A 22,302-nucleotide genomic window follows, 5' to 3' on the forward strand; every position below is an offset into this window, starting at 1 on the left:
GTGTGACCGGCGGACATCGGGTCCACCGGTCACACGCCCGCACTCCTCCGTGAACGAGCCGAGGCGGGCGCGCGCTCGCCCGCTATTGGCTCTAGAAGGAGTGACAGGCGAGTGACATAGATCTACGTTACTCTGCCTGGCCGGGGCCGACTGCCGCAGTAAATATACTGTGCGCAGTCGGCAAGTGGTTAAAGACCATCCCTTGGCATATTATTCATTTTTTTACAGCAGCTGCTTATTTTAGCCTTCTCACCCACTTTATATTAATTTATTGTATCTTCATTTCTTCATATTTATATTTATTTTACTTGGCGCAGGGAATATACTTTGTATATATTTTCTACACAATTTTTCTATATGTGGGTCGGCAGTGTGTTTTGAACAGCTATAAGTTGATGGTAGGGTACTGTTGCAAACTTTCAAGTATGATTTCCATTCTTTCAAATATATTATTTTTGTGTCTAAGACAAATAAAAGAAAAAAAGGTACCTGAAACCAAGATGACTGCAAAAGATGTGAGGATGACCATGAATACTTGGTCATAGTTAGGTTACTTCTAAAGCCTAGGTAGAAAAAGACTGTTGGGAACTTTGATAAAGAAACTTTCCAGGATTTTGAAAAAAGACATTCTGTCATATTCAAGGTTATTGTCACCAGGAACAAAGCTACTTAATTAATGCAGTGGTCATGCAAGGAAAAAAAGATTTTATCAAATGAGAGTGAATGGTGAGGCACACTGATACATAGGACAGTGTTTGAAGACCAGTATGCCACGTGTAAAACAATCTATTGGACTTTGATGATGGCTAGATTGGGAAGTCCCAAATATATTATGTGTATTTTGTAGAAATCTCTCCAACATCACCTACAATATAGATAAAAGTATGTGGACACCCCTCCAACTGATTAAGTTCAGATTTTCCCAATTAATGGTACTTTTATTGTTACAGAATTATTACACAACTAAAGGCCTTTTTTCCATCCCAGCATGATTGCGCTCCTGTGCACAAAGCCAGCTCCATAAAGACATGGCTTAACCAGTCTGGTGTGGAGGAACTGAAGTGGCCTACACAAAGCCCTGACCTCAACCCTACAGCACACCTTTGAGATTAATTGGAATGTTGAATGTGAGCCAGCTCTTTATGTTCAACATCTATACCTGACATTAAAAATGCTTTTTTTTTTTTTTTTTTGGTTCAATGGGCAGAAATTCTTGTAGACACACTCCAAAGTATTGTAAAAAATCTCTCCAGCTCATATTAATACTATGGTTTTGGAAAAAAATGTCCAACAAGCTCATACGGTTGTGATGGTCAGGTGTCCACAAACTATTGGCTATACAGGGTATGCAAATACTTGGAAAAGATCATTAGAAACATGAATTGACATAAAATAACTTTTAGATACACTCCTGTAATTTAACCAACTTACCATTATTGGATGTTTTTCCCCATCCAGTCACCCAGCATTCCATGCCACATGGGAAGATGACAGAAGAAGATGGCAGACAGATTGGCATAATGTATTGGGTGAAAGTGACTGGATTAGCCAGCTTTAGTAGAGCAATATCCCCAACTGATCCTGTACCTTTGTAGTTGATGTTTACAATGATTGAGGCTATATCAGAAGCAATTGTATAATTTGTATTTGCATCCAGCTGGTTCATGCCCAGAAAAACTTTATAATCCTCCGGCCATACTGACCTGTGAATGGAACAGAAATATTGTACTTTGTAGGGGTGGCAGCCAATGGGTAAAACATTTTAATATTTTGCCAATATGTAGCATAACAAAAATCTATATTGCGTACAAAAGAACTACATACAGTAAACATACCCTTGGGTTGTTACCAGAACTGGTGCCTCATTAGGAAACAAATACAACTAATGATCATTCCCGTGCAGCTAATACTCATGGTCAGGCACCAGCACACAGATGAGCTTGGGTTAGTATCCAGTGTGCACTGAAATATACATCAGCGCACACGTCCACACACATTGGTGCCAAGCTGCCTATTTAAAGGAGATCCTGGAGTGTGATAATCCCTGGATGTTCTTCAGCGTGATCTGTGGTCCTGTGTTTCTGCTTTTGCTTACCGATCTTCTGTTGCTGACCTGGCTTGTTCTTGACCTTGCTCTGTGGATTCTGGATACTGACCTTGGCTTGCCTCTGACTATTCTCTGTCTGCCTCCCTGGTACTGACCCCAGCCTGCTTCCTGACCACACTGCTGTCTTACTGTGTATGGCCCTGGCTAAAATTGACTACATCCCTGACTGTGCCAGTCACCTGCTACTAAGCTACCAGCACCCATGTTTATTTGAGCCTTGTACTTTTGTAACGACATTCAGGGGTCCTCAGACCAGAACTGCAAGGAAAGCCCTCTTGTCAACTCAGCCTCTAACCAAGGTACGTGACATGTTCACACTGGAAGATTTCAGCTTACCTTCAGTTCTGGGGAAAACCCTAAAATGTTGGATTTACCAGCATTTTCTGTCCTAATGACAATGGTCACTAGGGCAAATAGACTGGATGAATCTCCTAAGTGGGAGTAGCAATAAAATTTGGCAGAGGCTATATTCCTTCCACACTCCATCCAAAATGAAAAACAATTAATAAATGGATAAAACTATTTTGGGGCACTGGCTGGCAGGGTTGAGGATCATGAATAGTATATTGTGCTGCCTAGGTTTCTCTCCTACACATTGTGAGGGGCTCCATGATTTATATCTGATATGAAGGAAACAGACTTTGTTGTCTTCCCTGTTTGGATGTTACGCCTGGGTCCTGAAACCAAGAGGCTTTTAGAGCTTTTGGGAGAGATAAAGTCTCCATCCCTAGGTCCACATATGACCACATTGTTAGTCTGACAGACAACAGGACTTTTTTTAAATGAGCTGGCTGATGCTTTCTCTCTCCTTTATACCTGCGTGCTGACTGATGCTTAGGGTTCTCTATCTCAATTTGATTTGTGAACTAACAGATGCTCAAGGCTCTTTCTATTTTATGTATGTGAGTAGACTGATGCTCAGGTCTCTCTCTCTCTCATCAACATTAAAGAGTACATGTGCTGTTTGTTTTTGGAAACTCTATTAGTCATGAAATGGGCGGGTTTTGTTATTGGCTGGGATGAGCAGATGTTTTGTTGTTGATGTTGTTTTATTCTTTTGACATGCTGTATATAGCCCTCCTGCATTGAACTGGGTTTGCTTACAGCCTTGCTCAAAGTGCAGGATAAACCTGCTTGAGCTGTTACTGGATTTTCCTGTCTCGTGTATGGTCTACCAATGAATATACATATATATATATATTGTAAGCTGGGGAACAGGTAGCAGGTGCAAAGCTCCCTGGGATGAGCTGTCTTTCAGGCACAGATACCAAATCCACTGAGGTAGTGGCAAACAGCGCGGTGTTTATTGGTGCTATATACAAGTTTATAAACAGGTGCTGTTCAGTGCTTTAAGGAAAACAAGCAGGAATAATAATAATAAACAAAAGCCTAGCCTTGTCCCGGCGCTTACTACACACAATGCGGTCCCTAACTAACACAGACTGAGCAAGCCTACAGCTTGTCAGCTTCCAAAGACACACACAGGTAGTTTTACTGACCTTCTGCTCTCATAGACAAACGTTGTCTGTGTTCCCAGGCTGAGAGAGCACTGGCTGTCTGTCTCAGGTGAGATTAAATTGTGTATATATATTAGAGCTATGTGTTCTAGCCCCTCCTATTACATTTTCCATAATAAAAAAATACAGCATAGAGCAGTGATGGTGAACCTTGGCACCCAAGATGTTTTGGAACTACATTTCCCATGATGCTCAACTACACTGGAGAGTGCATGAGAATCATGGGAAATGTAGTTTCAAAACATCTGGGGTGCCTGTGTTCACCTTAAGTGGTATAGAGCAGTGGTCCTCAACCTTGGCCTACAGGACCCACCAACAGGCCAGGTTTGCAAGATAACTGAAATACATCCCAGGTGATATCATTTGCTGCTTAGTGATTGCAGTACTCTAGTCTGCATCTCCCAAAGGTAATACTTAAAATCTGGCCTGTTAGTGGGCCCTGAGGACCGGAGTTGAGGACCACTGGCATAGAGTATAATCTGGAGCAGAGGACTAGCAATGTTACCACTTAAACCACTCTGACAAACCCCCGGACAATGAGTAGACAACACCAAATCGACTGAAGCTGTGTTTCTATTAATGTTAAACAGCTTGAACAAGAATAAAGCAACACAGTCAAAGAGCAAAATAATGCAATGACCACCTAACACTATACAGAGTCCTATACTACATACAGTATGTCCATGGACCTAAATCCCCCCCCCCCCAAGAATTTTACCGGTTTCCACCAACCTCTTAGTTCAGCTTAGTTTCTAACAGTGATATAAAGGGTGCAGTGATAAAAGCAAGAAGTAAAGCAGAAAAGCCTCTGTAGACTAAACCACCTTCAAAATTGCTGGAGCAACCCAGTTATGTTCATGTCTGCCTAGAGGACTTCCCAGTATACTCAGTAAAAAGTCCTTCCCCCATATACAGGGGTAGAGGTTAGACAGTAAAGTCTGTGGAGTAGGATATATACAGTGCTCAGCATAGATGAGTACACCCCAACAGATTTGTTAGTAAACCTTTTCTTTCCTTTTAAAATCAACATTTTATTTGGTACTCTATACTACCAAAAACTCCCACACACGCGGGCCATTGATTGCAACCAAGATTTGTTAATTTGTACACACAAAAAAGTATTTTTCCTAACAAATTAATTCAAGAACATGTTACAGAATGAATACACCCCAATGAAAGTCTCAGGAGCAAAATCCTAAATAACAGAAATTCAACTACAAGATATTCATTAAATAGGTGTCTAGCAGACAGTTGATTAAAAAAAGTGCGATACTTAACAAAGAAAACCCCTTCCCATTTCATGCTGTCAGCAATGGCACCACATGGAAGAGAAATGTCACAAGGCCTGGAAAAGAAAATCTTTACACAAGAAAGCCAGTGAAGGCTACAAGAATATCAGCAAAACTTTACTTATCAGCCAGAATACTGTAGCAAAAGTGATACAAAAATTTTACAAAGATGGAATTGCAACCATCCCACTGGGACGTCCAGGCCGTCCACAGAAGTTAACAACTCGACAACAGCATCTTCTGATGAGAAGGGTTGAAGGAAATCGCCATGCAAGTTCACTGCAGTTAGATAAAGAAGTAGAAATCCAAATTGGGGTGATTGTTTCCCGTTACACAATACGGCGTACACTGAAGAGGAATGACAAGCATGGTCGTCTACGAAGGAAGCCTCTCCTAAAACTCATGCACAAAAAATTCCACCTAGAATTTGCCAGGACCCATGGTGAAAAAGAAGAAGACTACTGGGACTCTGTACTCAAGAGTGATGAGACCAAGGTAAATGTTTTTGGAGCCGATGGCTTCAAAACTGCATGGTGTCGCAAAGGTGAGGAGTACAAAGAAAAATGCATGGTGCCGACAGTGAAACATGGTGGTGGCAGTGTCCTTCTGTGGGGCTGCAGGAGTGTTGCTGGTGTCGGGGAGCTGCGTTTCATTGATCATATCATGAATTCACATATGTACTGCTCTATGTTGAAAGAGAAGATGCTATCATCACTCCGTGCCCTTGGTTGTCGTGCACTTTTCCAACATGACAATGATCCAAAACACACATCTAAGGCCACTGTCGCATTTCTGAAGAATAGGGAGAACGTGATTCAGTGGGCAAGAATGTCTCCTTATCTGAACCCTATCATGGAACACCTATGGGGAATTCTGAAGACTCTCCATCCAGTATCCAGGCTCTAAGAGTTCATTCTTGAAAAATGGAAAAGATAGATATTGCAATATGTCACCAACTTGTTCATTCCATGCCTAGAAGACTTGGTGCTGTCCTTACAAATCATGGCTGTCATACAAAATACTAGATAGAGTTGTTTTTGTTGTGGGGTGTATTCGTTTTTTCATCAACTAATTTGAGTAGAACTGAAGATTTTGTAATCTAAGTTATATTAATAATTTTACTTTCATGCAATGAGCTAAACAAATGTTCTGTTATGTTCATTATTGTCGAAATGTTGGAAATTGTTCTTGTGTTCATTGAGGTATTGATTAAAATCCTACTTTTCAAATGTGGTGTGCTCATTTAAGCTGAGCACTGTAAATATACAGGACAGGAGTGACTGCGGTGAGCGGCAGAGAGGGGGTAGCAGCTTGAACTTCCAGTGCGCCCCCTCCTCTATGCAGCCACTGAGGCAAAAGAAGAGACTCTGCAAAGGGAGAGATGAAAATACAAAAGTTAGGGAGAAAGGAAACAAAAAAAGGGAACAGATGGAATACCACAGGTGAGAGAATGACAGAAGACAACCTACAATCGGAGAGATGGAAAGACAAGAAAAGGAAAGATAAGACACTACAAAGGGATAGATGGAGAGGCCATAGATGAGAGAAAGAGGGAAGAAACGCTACAAGTGAAGAGATAAAAACACAAAGGTGGGAGAGAGAAAATAAACAACAAAAGTGAATAAATGGAAAGACCAAAGGTGAGAGAAGAAAAGAAGACAGCCTAAAAACGAAGAAATTAAATAACGAAAGAAGGAAAGAAAAGAAACTACAAGAGGAGAGATGGAAGGACAGGAGAAGGGGAGAAGATAAACTACAGAGGGAGAAGTGGAAAGAAGAGACACTATAAGGGAATAGATGGAAAGGCCAAAGGTAAAGGAAAAAGGGAAGATAAACTACAAGAGGAGAGATGAAAAATAAGAGGTGGCCCCAGTCTCGTGGGGCAAAACCCGTGCTCCCTTAACCAAAGAATGGTTTATGAGAACTGACAAAATGGGTGACCCCACACCGACTTATCCTACATAAAGATCCGGGGAAAGTCGAGGTTGGATAGGCCATAAATCAGGGTCAGGTAGGAGGGACTTACCCCCTCTGTCAACCATGGAAACCCCCTTAATAAAACGCGTCCACCGATTGTCCTGCACTCACAGTGTGTATCTGTACTTGCCAATTCGATTGATGTGGAATAAAGACACTCCTTTTTTGAAATTTATCGGAAGTGCGGTCATTCCTTTTGTTGTTTGAAACCCCCTTAATAGGTCTGTCAACCATGGAAACCCCCTTAGACGTATGTAAATACCAACCTATGTCGTTCGCCATACTGAAGACTACTCTCATCCATTACCCTCCAGAGATTTCCCTAACTAATCTCTCTTGTCTCAAGAAAGCAGCTTAAGCCACAACATAGTCAACACCAACATGGACTTGACTTCTCTAAAAATAGGACCCTCCCGGCCTCAGAGATACAACGTACATACTCACCATATAACCTTTGCTACTCCCCTATATATCTTTTAGCTCATTATAGTGTTATTATACAACTTTCTGTCACTACATCTGGGTTAAACGATAAACCACTGTTATAGGTATGGTATGCATGCATATCTTTAGGCCGTTGGGCCCATGTAACTTCTGATTTTCTATGTTCTTCTTGTCTCTGTATTCCTACTTTGAATATCCTTATCAAAATATTATGGAAATGAAAAATCAGAGGTGAGAGAGAGTTAGAGAAGAGGAATGAAAAGAGAGCTAAAAGGAGAGAAAGACATAGAGGGATGGATAAGAGCAAGGGAGAGTTATTCGGTATGGGCACAAAGAAGGAAAGACTTGTTGAGTGCAGTCTAGGTGAAACTGACAGTACATCTTTAACCCTTGTTAAAAAAATATATATATATATTTGCAATTATAGCTGTACATAAATGTACAAATGCACAGTATAAAAATAGGAAAGAAAATACAATGTACTCACACACTAAAGCAGTGGGCTGCAGTCAGCACCCACTGGGAGGAGATCAGGGAACCTCCACAGTTCTGTTGACCTTTAAAGTAGACATTGACCTGCCATGGCCACTCACGAGTCACAGAATCTGTGCCACCAACAATTCGACTTGAGAACCCTGGGAAGCCACACACTGAACTGTCTGCTGTAGACCCGAAACTGGACAATGCTGTATGAAAGTAGGGAAACAAAGCAGAATGGCTAGCTTTTCATACCAGTTTCCGCAAAGAAAATTTTAAATCTGCAGTTTTTTAATAGCATTCATTGAAATAGATGACAATCCAGATGACCAGTTTCCTCTTTTCTTTAAATGTATTTACTAAAATTCTTCCTGTTTTAAAACCTCATTCTAGTCCTGATCTCCTTCGGTGAAAGTGCTTGATTTATTTGTTTAGTAACCCAACAGGATTTGCCTTGTTTCCTTTAGTAGGTTTCCATTAAAAGTCTGAGGATGTATACAGTATCACCTCTCAAAGCATACAACCCATATTTTGCCAAAGAGTACATCAAAGCTCAGTCTAAAGAGAACCCATTCACACCTATGCATTGAATTCCCAGTAAGGCATGTGCAGAGGTTTGCTATTGGTTTTAATTGTGCTTGCACATGTGGTTAATTTCCTGCTCCGTCCCGCTGACCAATCGCCCCGTCCAGTCTATATTTAAGGTGCGCCCTTCCACCATGAGGCCACGCCCCTGACGACGTCATTGTGTATGACGAAACGTACGTCGGGTGGACCTCATTGGTGGAGCTTGGACGCATGCGCAGTGAAGGACGGTGGCCGCCATACTTTTGGTTTGAAACATTCCACAACCCACGGTGGCTTTCCAATGCTGTTGCCACTCTGCTAGAATGTAAGTGCATCTCAACTTTGTTTAATAAATAGCCCAATGTTTTGACATACTGCACTATGAGAGGCTCCCTTTGTTTCTCTTGAGTACACTGCTTAAAGTGGAGTTACAACTTATGGAGAAATGCTGATCTTGATGATGGATATCTTTTGAGTGAAGAACGGCTACCCATGGATCGATACCCTTTGTTTTATAAGGTTTAAAAGATCTTTTGATCTGGTAAGAGTATAATAGATCTCTGGTGGTGGTGGTTTTGTCTCACCTGGTTTTCCGCAAGATTACTGGGGGATTTCAATGTCACGTGGAGTCACTATCTATGTGGATACTACAAGGACTATTTTTAAATTTTTGTGGACTTTCTTAATTTATAGCGCTACAATTTTCTCCTATATATGCAAGTTTGGATTTATTCAGAATCTATATGTGCAGCAGCTTTTTATCAAGTTCATAAATTATATATCTTTTATATATATATATTTTATATATTGATACATTTATGGTGCATGTGGTTGCCTTGACATACATTGTCCCCACCCCCCACCCCCCCCACTAAAAAAAAAATGCATGTTATATAGGCTTTCCATTGGAATGGCAGCAATCACAGTTAGGGATCGACCGATTATCGGCAAGGCCAATATATCGAGGGCCGATATTGACTTTTGCCGATAAATCTGTATCGGCCCAGGAACTGGCTGATATTGCCGATATTCCAAATATTGCTAATTTGAGGGTAAAATTATGTCACATAGCATAATTCCATTTACAAATGTTATTGAATATGCCACTCTCATATGTACAAATTAAATATATAAGCAATGAAGGGATGTCATGACATCACTTCCGGGTACTTGGTGCCAGATTCAAAAAAATTACAGCACACAAAACAGCCAAACTTGGCGTTTTGAATGCTTTTAAGTGCAGAGGAGGGGTTTGGGGTCTTTTAGACCCCCAGATTCCTCCACAAGAGTACCTGTCAAGTGATAAAAAATAAAAATATATTTTTTTAAATGTACAAAAATATCGGCCCATATCAGCCAAAACCGATATGCAATGGCAAAAATATCGGTATCGGCAACGAAAACCCGATATCGGTCGGTAACTAATTACAGTGCACCTATCCAAAAGCAATTACAGAACACATGGCAATGGAGGTATATAGGTGTGAAACTAAATAATCAGATCAAACATTCATGGGTAACCTTGAGGACCCATTCCTTTTTAATGAACATCAATGGAAACACGAAAGTTAGCTTTTGTTCTAAATAGTGTTAGTTCACATTTGTGCAATACATATATGGTATATTGTCCATAGAATGGTATATTGTCCATTCTTTGATGCACTGAGGTAAATAAGGCCCCATTCACACATACTGGTCCAACATCAGCAGATGACATGGCTCCCCCAAATCATCACAGACTGGAAAATTTTGCATTTCATTTTGGAATTCAAGGTCCCAGAGTCTGGAGGAAGAGTGGAGAGGCACAGAATCCAAGTTGCATGAGGTCCAGTGTGAAGTTTCCACAGTCAGTGATGATTTGGGGTGCCATGTCCTCTTCTGGTGTTGGTTCACTGTGTTTTATCAAGTCCAAAGTCAGTGCGGCCCTCTAGCACTTCATGCTTCCCTCTGCTGACCAATTTTATGGAGATGCTGATTTTATTTTCTAGCAGGACTTGGCACCGCCCACACTGCCAAATCTACCAATACCTGGTTTCTTGATTATGGTATCACTGCGCTTGAGACACCAGACCCAACAATGCAGACGAGCTAAAGGCCAAAAGCAAAGCAAACTGGACTTCCATAACACCTCAGCAGTGCCACAGGCTGATCGCCTCCATGCCACGCCGCATTTATGCAGCAATTCATGCAAAAGGAGAAAGAGATTTCTTCAGAATAACAAAAGATAGGAATCTGCAACACAGGTTGTTATAATCCTTGTAAGGTACAGAGATCACCCAAAGGGGAATGTTTCTTTTCTCAACAAAAGTGGAGTTACGCTTTAACCAACATCCGCTGATCAATGTTAGGCCTCCACTAAAACATGACAGCTAAGTTGGATGGTTGATAGCTATGTGAAGAGCTAAAATATTTTCCACCTGTTTGATAAATTAGTTTAGAATGAATCTGGCTTCACGGTGTCATTAACCTTTAGGTTGGAGTTTGGTAAACCTCTAAAATAAAAAAGTTCTTGCCTTTACCATTTTTAAACATAAATAACATTTTTTGGGGGGGAAAATATGATTCAAAACAACTAAATAATATAATTCAGAGTGCGCTCCTTCCTACAGAGGGGGAGGCTACTCTCTTTGCCGCAACTAGCTGCTAGATCTCTCACGCGATCTTTCCCATCCTGGTCATATAGACAGATACAACGCTTCCTTACCTCTTCACCTATGATGGGCTACTGGTCTAGAGAGCTTTCCCCATTTGAGGCTTTATGCACCAGACGGCCACCACAATCTCATACTATCTCATACATATACGCGATCCTCTTGGCGGATTCACAGCACCCCGAGGATACGGCCCGCAAGGCTTGGGAATCCGACTTACAGATTTCCCTCACTGATGAGGAATGGGAAACCGTTAATGAGTGCATCCACAAGAGTTCCCTTAACACTTCTGTCCAGGAAAACGCATACAAATTACGGAGCAGATGGTATAGAACCCCTACCCTTCTCCACAGGTTTTATCCCAGCTGCTCCAAACTCTGCTGGAGGTGCAATCAAGAGGATGGGTCTCTATTGCACATATGATGGAGCTGTTGCCCCCTCCAGCCTTTCTGGAAAATGTTCCACGAGATCACTTGCCTCCTACACCTTGGACTTTACGCCGGCCCAATACCTACTTCACCATACGTCCCTGCCCAAACGCCACTACCTCAAGTCCTTAGCTATGCACATGGTTAACGCCACCAGGATGTGTATTCCCATACATTGGAGATCCACGCATGTCCCCACTCCAGCGTGATGGTTCTCTTGAATTAACAAAACGGAAGAGATGGAAGAACTAATTCTTACATCACAGGATAGAATACACAAATTTCATGCTACATGGTTGTGCTGGTCTGCTTTTAACCACTTTACGACCAGTCACTGTGCCTCTACTGCGGCACAGTGGCTCGTTCCCGTCCAGCGACGTAGACCTACATCACTGGACTCTTCCCCTTGTGGGTGGCGCTCGCGCGCCGTCGGAGGCTCGCTCCCGCTGTATTCAGTCACAGCGGGAGTCGGGCCAGGGGAGGAGCAGCGGCGATCGTCGGGGAATCGAGTGTGGAGATCCGCCCGCTTGTGTAAACAGAGCGGGCGGATCTCCTAAGTGACAAACAGTGACAGATTGCAAGGTTCAGCATAGCTGAACATGCGATCTGCCCCTGTGTCACTCAGTCACCTCCCCCCACACACGTCAGTAAGCACCAGGCATACATTAACCCCTCCCTCGCCAATAAAATTAACCCCTTCCCTGCCAGTGTCATTTTTACAGTAACAGTGCATATTTATAGCACTGATTACTGTAGTAATGTCACTGGTACCCTCAAAAGTGTCAAAAATGTCAGTCAAGGGTCCAATCTGTCCGCCGCAATGTCGCAGTCCCGCAAAAAAAATCGCAGATCGCCGCCATTACTCGTTAAAAAAAAAAAACACCAAAAATGACAGAAATCTTACCCTTAGTTAGTAAACGCAATAACTTTTGCGCAAACCAATCAAAAGGTAGCAGAAAATAAATTGGCCAAAAATTTAAAGAAATTTAGATTTTTACATTTTTTTGGGGGGGAATTTCATATAAAAAAATGTGAAAAATATTGTTATTTTTTCAAAATTTACGCTATTTTTTTGTTTATAGCGCAAAAAATAAAAATCGCACAGGTGATCAAATACCACCAAAAGAAAGCTCTGTTTGTGGGAAAAAAAGGACGTAAATTTAGTTTGGGTACGGCGTCACACGACCGCGCAATTGTCAGTTAAAGTCGCACAGCGCCGAATCGCAAAAAGTGGCCTGGACGTAAGACAGCAAAATCCTCCGGTGGTAAAGTGGTTAAATCCCCACTGACGTACGCGGAAGTGATAGGGACTGTCCCGCTTGCATAGGTTGGACTTACCTACATGGCTGGTGGACCCAGGCGCTCCGGGGGGGGGATGGGCTGGGGCTTGCACCTGGCGTGTCTTCCCCCATGTTTCTCCTCTCCTCCCATCCGCTTTAGTTTCTTCCTATAACTTTCTCTGTTCCTTCTGGACCTTTCCCCCAATCCCTTTCACTGCCCACCCTCTTCCCTCTTTTTCTACTTTTTTTTTTTCTCTTTCTTCTCCTTTTTTCCCTCACCCTGCTGGTTCCCTGCTGGTTTTGATGTCTTGGAGAGCCCGACTGTGATCGACCCCATGGGCGGGTCGGGCTGCTCCACTCCTCTATATAAGCACCTTTACCTCTACTCTGATTGTTGCTCCTATGGTCACTATATGTGTCCCATGCTTTGGACACTTTTACCTGACTTATCATTGTACAACATGTTACTGCTACAATTCAAAATGTTTGAGTTATATTTTCATGCGCTTATTAGAGCAACTTTTGTAAACCCCTTTTTCTTAAACTTGAATAAACTATTTTGATGGAAAAAAAATATGCATATATATATAATTCAGAAAAAAGTATATAAAAGGAATAATGTACCAACCTGTGGTTATAGTGATCAGCGCAGCAAGCACCACCATTGCCGTAGTAGAATCTTTTTCTTCTGATTTCGCACTTTGTAATTCCTGGAAATGAAGATGGGACCGGAGTCTTCTCTTATATAGCCATAGAATCCCATTGTGAAGTGACAGATGGTTTGACACAAATATCCTGTCTTGTGTGTTATTAAACCTAACACTCAGATCAAAACAATTTAACCCTTCTATTACACAGAATTTTTACTATTCCATGACTCAATACTGGAAGTTCAGGAACCAGGGAAAGGGTTGATCGTACATGTTTTGTTTTCATGTCACTCCACTGTGACTCAAGCTTTACTCATCGTTGGCCTTCTTTCCGAAATCCCTACTTCTCTTCCTCTTGTCTGTAGGCCATTGGCAGACTTTAGACATAATTTCCAATCAAATAATTGTAAACGCTAAAATTAAACAGTTTTTCGTTTTCAGTTCCTGTCCTTAACCACTTTAAGACCGGAAGGATTTGCCCCCTTAATGACCAGGCCACTTTTTTCAACTTGGCACTGTGTGACTTTAACCACTTTACCGCTGCTCACTGTGCCTCTACTGCGGCAAAGTGGCTCGATATCGTCTGACGACGTAGACCTACGTCACCAGACATTCCCCTCTCTCGGCGGCGCGCGCGTGGTGCCGGAGGCTCGCTCCCGCTGTATTCAGTCACAGCGGGAGTCGGGCCAGGGGAGGAGCGGCGGTGATCACCGCTGCTCTTCCCCGATCGTCGGGGAATCGAGTGTGGAGATCCGCCCGCTTGTGTAAACAAAGCGGGCGGATCTCCTAAGTGACAGACAGTGTCAGATTGCAGGGTTCAGCATCGCTGAACCTGCGATCTGTCCCTGTGTCACTCAGTCACCTCCCCCCACACACGTTAGTAAGCACCAGGCATACATTAACCCCTTGATCACCAATAAAAATGAACCCCTTCCCTGCCAGTGTCATTTTGCAGTAACGGTGCATATGTATAGCACTGAGTACTGTAGTAATGTCACCGGTACCCCCAAAAGTGTCAAAAATATCAGTCAAGGGTCCGATCTGTCCGCCTCAATGTCGCAGTCCCGCAAAAAAAAATCGCAGATCGCCGCCATTACTCGTTAAAAAAAAAACACCAAAAATGACAGAAATCTTTCCCTTAGTTAGTTAACGCAATAACTTTTGCGCAAACCAATCAAAATACGTTATTGCAATTTTTTTTACCAAAAATATGTAGCAGAAAACAAATTGGCCTAAAATGATAAAAAATTTTGATTTTTACATTTTTTTGGGGGGAATTTGATATAAAAAAATGTGAAAAATATTGTTATTTTTTTCAAAATTGTCGCATTTTTTTGTTTATAGCGCAAAAAGTAAAAATCACACAGGTGATCAAATACCACCAAAAGAAAGCTCTGTTTGTGGGAAAAAAAGGACGTAAATTTTGTTTAGGTACGGCGTTGCATGACCGCGCAATTGTCAGTTAAATTTGCACAGTGCCGAATCGCAAAAAGTGGCCTGGACGTAAGACAGCAAAATCCTAAAGTGGTTAACTGACAATTGCGCGGTCGTGCGACGCTGTACCCAAACTAAATTTATGTCCTTTTTTCCCACAAATAGAGCTTTCTTTTGGTGGTATTTGATCACCTCTGCAATTTTTAGAATTTGCGCTATAAACAAAAAAAAGAGCGACAATTTTGAAAAAAACGCCATATTTTTTACTTTCTGCTATAAAATATTCCCAATAAAAAAATGTAAAAATCTATTTTTTTTTTATTATCCATAAACTTTATTTTATTAAAGTACAAGCATATATAACAAAGTACAGGAATGGTATACATCTATTAGTCAACAATTGGCATACAAACTTTATCACAGCTTCAAGTGGAATCCTTTACAACCCGACTCATCATTTAAACAATAGCTAACATAACATGCATGTAGCAAACATATGAGAGACCAAGGGGAAGGAAGGGAAGGGGGGGGGGGGGGTTAGGGAGAGGGTATATTTTTTTTATTCATTTTTTTTTATCAATTTAGGCCAATTTGTATTCTGCTACATATTTTTGGTAAAAAAAATTGCAATAAGCGTATTTTGATTGGTTTGCACAAAAGTTATCATGTCTACAATCTAGGGGAAAGATTTATGTAGTTTTATTTTCTTATATATTTTACTAGTAATGGCGGCAATCTGCGATTTTTAGCGGGACTGCGACATTGCGGCGGACAGATCGGACCCCTAACTGACAATTTTTACACTTTTGGGGTCCCAGTGACATTACTACAGTAAGCAGTGCTAAAAATATGCACTGTTACTGTACTAATGACACTGGCAGGGAAGGGGTTAACACAGGGTTAAGTGTGAGCCTAGGGGGTGTTTTCTAACTTTGGGGGGATGGGCTTATGGAATCAACACAGAGACCTGTGATCCTAAATAGGAGGAACACAGGAGCTCTGTGTTGATTTCTGAGAGAACAACGTTCTGCTGTGTTTACAACAGCAGACCGCCGTTCTCCCTCCATGGGGAGTGATAGCGGGTGCCCGGCGGCATTTGCGGCAGGCTGACCCGCGCTCTTCCCCGCTGGTAAGTAGGCGTGCTCTAAGGATCACTCCCGCAGGCCGCCGCCAATTCGCAGGAACCTGTGGACACCCCACGGTAAAACTGCGGCAGCTGGTCGGCAAGTGGGTAATGCATTCTATGCATTAAGATAATAAGCCTTCTGTGTGCAGCAGCCTCCCTCAGTCCCCCTAATACTTTCCTGAGCCCCATTTTGGTTCAGCGATATGCATAAGTGCCTCAGCCATCCGGGACTCCTTCCTCCTGATTGGCTGAGACACAGCAGGGCGCCATTGGCTCCTGCTGCTGTCAATCAAACTCCGTTATCCAATCAGGAGAGAGAGGGGGCAGGGCTGAACCGTGGCTCAGTGTCTGAATAGATATACAGAGCTGGAGCTCAGCTCAGGTGCCCCCATAGCAAGCTGCTTGCTGTGGGGATGCTTGGCAGGACAGAGGGGCCAGGAGTGCCAAAGAGGGACCCGAGTAGAGGAGGATCCATGTTGCTCTGTGCAAAACCATTTCACAGAGCAGAAAAGTATTACATGTTTGTTATTTTAAAAGTAAGAAAAGGAGACTTTAGTATCACTTTAGGCCCCTTTCACGCGATCCGGACCAATTGGGTCTGTCTGTCTGTTTTTTATGCAGGCCCAATCAGACCACCCATTTACCTCTATGGGGAGGCGGATGTCAGCGGAGATGTGTCCCCTGACACCCGCCTGGCATCCAATCTGACAAGATCCTCTGAAAGCAGACGGATGGCGATATCTTCGTCATCTGTCCAGCGGGTCGGATCGGATAGGATCGCTTCAAAACGGACATGCTGTCCATCTTCATCCGATCTCCCCGTAGAGGAGAGCGGGACTCTGATAGGTCCATCTCTGCACAGCAAATGGAGACGGACCTGTCATCCGCCTGCTCAGCGAAGCGATCCCCGCTGAGCAAGCTGAGTCTTTCAAAACAGATCCGCCCCATGTGAAAGGGGCCTTAAGCGCTATAAACATCTTCTGGAGGAAGGGGGAAGCAATCAAACTCCCAGCCTCCGAAACTGTTGACAGATTGGGCCAAACAATGTCTGCTCAATTGATTACAGAAGGAGGCAAAAACTACATTTACCTAGCAACAAGAGGAGGAGAAGGGGGGTGCTACTCCAACCCCCCAAGCCCACCCCGCCCAGGCCTAAAAATCTGGTCCTGTCCCAATCAAGATAATGCAAAAAAAAAAAATGTCTTGAGCCCAAGAGTGAAGTATCCCATATTAACTGATTGCCGACCGCCTGCTGCAGTTGCACTGGTGCAGGCAGCCGCTCCTGTCCAAACCGACGTAGGTATATGTCGGTGGTGTGCCTGCAGCTAGGGGGCACATTAGCAGGGAAGCCAATGCACGGGGCAGGCGGCTCCGATTGCCCCCTGACACCCACGATCATTCCCCGCTGACAGAGAAGAACGGTCAGCTGTTGTAAACACATCTGACCGTTCTTCTCTCTGGAATGATCACAGAGCTCCTGTGATCCTTCTATATAGGAACACAGGTCTCTGTGATCATTTTACAAGCCACGCCCCCCACAGTTAGAAACACGCCCCTAGGTCACCCACAGTGTTAACCCCTTCCCTGCCAGTGTCATTATTACAGTAACAGTGCATATTTTTTAGCACTGATTACTGCAGTAATGTCACTGATCCCCCCAAAAGTGTCAAAAATGTCAGTCAGGGGTCCAATCTGTCCACCGCAATGTTGCAGTCCCGCAAAAAATCGCAGATCACCGACATTACTAGTAAAAAAAAAAAAAAAAAAATAAAAATGACATAAATCTTTCCCGTAGTTAGTAGACGCGATAACCAATCAGAATATGCTTATTGATTTTTTTTACCAAAAATATGTAGCAGAATACATATTGGCCAAAATGTTAAAAAAATTTAGATTTTAATTTTTTTTTTTGGTGAATGTTTTATAGCAGAATGTAAAAAATATTGTTTTTTTTTTTTTTTTTTGTTTTTTTTGTTTATAGCGCAAAAAATAAAAGCCGCAGAGGTGATCAAATACCACCAATAGAAAGCTCTGTTTGTGAGCATATAAAAGACATACATTTTATTTGAGTACAGCGTCGCATGACCGCGCAAGTGTCAATAAAATTGGCCTGGTCATGAAGGGGTGTAAATCTTCTGAAGCTGAAGTGGTTAATATAGTTACACTGCAGAGTTACAAATACCATGTGCTGATCCGCACGTGGCCGGATTCTTTGTGTAAGTTGTTGTACTTCTATATTTTATTGTCCCCAGGCATACAGACAGCTTACATCTTGGTTTGAAGCAGGTGAGACAAATAACCAGGTATGAGTTAATCACTATAACACTAATTGCTGTTTGATGTGACGGCTTTATTAAATACCTGGCTGCGTGACAAGGATCCATGGTGTGCTGGTGACAACATACATATACAGCCATTGCTGTAGTCCGCAGTGCAGGGACAAGGTCACCTAGTGCACAGGGCAAAGAGGGCAAACGGTGCCCCCTCCTCCTCAAAATCTATGAGAATTATGTGTCAGCAAAAATCCCCTCCAAACAATTTGAGCACTAATCTTCACACTCACCCCCTAGGCATAAATTCCCTTTGCAAGACAAAATTCTCCCCAAGCAAAAATTCCCCTTCCTTTAATATAAATCCCCCTCCCAGCCCAAATCAACCCCCTCCCCAAATCCCCCCTCCTAGCACAAATCCTCTACCCCCTCAAGTTTTCCCTCTGAGCATATATCCTCTTCCCCCCTCCAAATTCCCCTCTCCCAACACAAATCCCCCCCCCCAATCCTCTCTCCTAGCCAGTGGTGTATTTTGGTTTTGTGCTGCCCTAGGCAAGACTAAAGTTAGGCACCACTCCTATTTAAATTTGCCCACCCCTTCCTGTTTAACGGATGCTATGCCCTCCAAAATTGAAGGACTACAAGTCCCAGAAAGAACCACTGAGATCTCATGAGAGGGGGGTGAGAAAGAGAGAGCGGGGTGGGTGAGAGGGAGTGGGAGAGAGAGAGGGGAATGGGTGAGGGAGGGTGTGAGAGAGGGGGGATGAGAGAGAGAGGGGGGTGAGAGAGGGGGGATGACAGAGAGAGAGAGGGGGGTGAGAGAGAGAGCGGGGGGGGAAGAGATATAGGTCGGAAGAGAGATAGGGGGGTGGGAGACCCCCTAGCCCTGCCTGCAGTCCCTCCTGTTCCCCCCTGTCTGTGTGTAGGTGTGTGTGATGCACTTACCTCCCGCCCGTCCTTGTCTTTTGGGCCCTCGGTCAGCCTGTTGATGTCCCAGCTGGGAGCAGAGAGCATGTTTGAGAAGGAGTGCAGGCTCTGCACCCGCTGCTGCTTAGGACAGGGTGGCACCGTGGCAGTGGAGGTCTTCTCCCTCGCAGGCTCTCAGTTCTAGCCAGCTTCCAGGGTGGGCTGGCTGCCCGCTCGCTGTGTGAAGACGTTGCAGCTCACCAGCAGCAGCTGCTGTCAGCCGTGGATTGGTGGATCTTGCTTTGTTGCCCTGCACCCCACTGTCACCGGACCAGCAGGACTCTTTGGGCCCCATGAGCACTAGGTGCGAATGAGGAGGAAGTTAAATCCTCCTCCACTTTGAATCATGGCCAGGGCCAGGGAGTCAAGGCCGTGACATCACTGGTTGCTAGATGCCAGCCGGCTCTAGCAAACAGTGGTCAATAGACTCTCAGGTGGAGGTGGGGGCAGCTATTTTGTTGCCCCCCTACAAAGTGCCACCCTAGGCCTGGGCCTTGTTGGCCTAGGCCAAAATACAGCACTGCTCCTAGCACTAATCCCCCTTCCCCCTCTAAATTTCCACTCTGAAGAAGAGGGGACATCCTGGAAATGTGTCAGCTATTTTTGGAGGTCTTCATTCCAGGACTGTCTTTAACCGTTAGACCATGCTGAATGGAGAACTTGGTGGACCTATCCTTTTTACCTCGCTTGTAATTTCCTCATGTTTGTGAGTATGATGTGCATACGTTTTTAAACAATAAATTGTTGCAAAAGATAATGAGTTAGGCTGGTGAAAAACCCTGATGCTGGTAAATAGAGATGGGCTCGGGCATGTTCGAGTTTGTACGTGCCCGATCCCGCCAGGACATCGACACTGCACTCCGCTAATCACAGGCAGTGAGACATTTTGGGATCTGTGCAGCTGCGGATTGGGAAATGTCTCACTGCCTGTGATTAGCGGAGTGCAGTGTCGGCTTTCTGGAGGGATCGGGCATTTACTAACTCGAACACGCCTGAGCTCATCCCTGCTGGTAAACATGAAAGTAAAAAGGAGAAGAGGACGACAGAAAACAAGATGGATAGATAGCATCATCGAAACAATGAACATGAAGCTAAGCAAGCTCCGGGAGGCAGTGGAGGACAGAAAAGCCTGGCATGCTGTGGTCCATGAGGTCACGAAGAGTCGGACATGACTAAACAACTGAACAACAACAACAATGTATTGGAATAAATGTTTTGGCAGCCTTCAGAATCTGTTCTGAATCCAGTGCTGTCCAGCTGAAATCTGCCAAAAGCCACCACATGCCAGGTCTTGCCATGCCACCATCTTGTTTGTATCATCATTAGGAGGCTGACTCCAAATTTTACCCCTTATCTTTTCTTATCTCTTCTATTGGGTTAAGTTATAACTGTATACTCGTCTGCCACTGAATCCAGTGCTGGCCAGCTGAAATCTGGCAAAAGCCACCACATGCCAGGTCCTGCCATGCCACCATCTTGTTTGTATCATCATTAGGAGGCTGACTCCAAATCTTACCCCTTATCTTTTCTTACCTGTTCTATTGGGTTGAGTTATAACTGTATAGTCATGTGCCACTGAATCCAGTGCTGTCCAGCTGAAATCTGCCAAAAGCCACCACATGCCAGGTCCTGTCATGCCACCATCTTGTTTGTATCATCATTAGGAGGCTGAGTCCAAATGTTACCCCTTATCTTTTCTTATCTCTTCTATTGGGTTGAGTTATAACTGTATACTCGTCTGCCACTGAATTCAGTGCTGTCGAGCTAAAATCTGCCAAAAGCCACCACATGCCAGGTCCTGCCATGCCACCGTCTTGTTTGTATCATCATTAGGAGGCTGACTCCAAATTTTACCCCTTATCCTTTCTTATCTCTTCTATTGGGTTGAGTTATAACTGTATACTCATGTGCCACTGAATCCAGTGCTGGCCAGCGGAAATCTGCCAAAAGCCACCACATGCCAGGTCCTGCCATACCACCATCTTGTTTGTACCATCATTAGGAGTCTAACTGTTTCTTCTGTGTCCTAGCTGTTGGCCTCCTAATGATGCAGTGTGTTCTACATAGCCTAAAAGCCTCCTAGGATGGTGATGTGGAGGCTAGGCAAGACAGGCAGAAGTGCTAGCTACCTGCCCCCACCCAACCAAAAAAAAAATGCTGGAGAGGTGGAAAGCAAATGGGAAGAAAAAGAAATAGTGAGTGAAGGACCACTGTATCCAAAACTATTACCCTAAACCACAAGTTGTCATGGTCACACTTGAAGATGCCTTATCATGCAGCCAGGGCTCCCGGAACCCCTGCCTGGGATAGCGCTCGCACATCATTACACAGACCCAAGACATTAACAGTCAACCCTGAATAGAGCAAGAAAAAAAGCCATGTAAGTTTCGTAAAGTTGGAGGTGGGCTTCAATGAGTAGAAGAATGGGGGGAAATTATTAAGAACAATGACTAATGTGCTTCATTCATTTACTTAAATTTTTTTTCTTTTTTTTTCAATGTTTTTATTAAGGCTTTTCAGAGTATACAAATTCCAAACATTTAGGTATAACATTTTAATGTTTTGTTCACATGAGGTCAAGATACAGAAGTTGTAAATAACGCAATGGATATAATGTATATAGTACATGCAAAGACAAATCCAAACTGTTAAAGGAATTAGGGTATAAAGAGTCTTGATACATTGGTGGGAAATGTCGTGCTTCCCGCCTAATTGGACACCCCTTTTTGGGAGCATTCTGTGTCCGATTTAGGGGGTGATGAGTGTTTTTAGGTACTGATCCTTATTTTATTGCAGACATGTTGAAGAGGAGTTATAGGGCTCTCATGTAAGGTAGTACTTAGATATCTGCTGCTTTGACTATTATTTTCATGTTTTCAACATGTGCATGAGTAAGTCGGGTATGTCCAGTATCACCTCTCGAGGGGGGGTCGAAAACATTAATAATCTTACAACAGGAGGAGAGGTGAGGATGGGGGGGGGGGGCACTTTCTGTCTCCTTAGAGGGCTTTTTTTCAGCTGGAACTTGGTGGAACTCAGTTCCACCACATCTGGCTCAGGCCCTCTCCTCCCTGCTCACCACTATCATTTGTAAATACAGAAGGCTGGCTTCTGGGTTT

At 43.5% G+C, this 22,302-nt stretch overlaps 1 protein-coding gene across 1 annotated transcript in view; it reads right to left on the reverse strand.

The window, feature by feature from the left end:
• Positions 1–13,465, reverse strand: part of LOC309558479 (serine protease 33-like) — a gene marked incomplete at its 3' end in the record, with an annotated part of 81,516 nt that extends 68,051 nt beyond the window's left edge. Inside the window, exons 1-3 of the mRNA XM_082261550.1 lie at positions 13,366–13,465; positions 7,822–8,020; positions 1,432–1,703 (exon numbers count right to left, since the gene is read on the reverse strand). Of these exons, the coding sequence (XP_082117676.1) occupies positions 1,432–1,703; positions 7,822–8,020; positions 13,366–13,402 (508 nt within the window). The 5' untranslated portion in view covers positions 13,403–13,465. The remainder of the gene's footprint in view (positions 1–1,431; positions 1,704–7,821; positions 8,021–13,365) is intronic.
• Between the last annotated feature and the right edge of the window lie 8,837 nt (positions 13,466–22,302).

This window comes from Pelophylax lessonae, assembly GCF_965119305.1.
Source record: "Pelophylax lessonae genome assembly, chromosome: 6".
Taxonomy (NCBI): domain Eukaryota; kingdom Metazoa; phylum Chordata; class Amphibia; order Anura; family Ranidae; genus Pelophylax; species Pelophylax lessonae.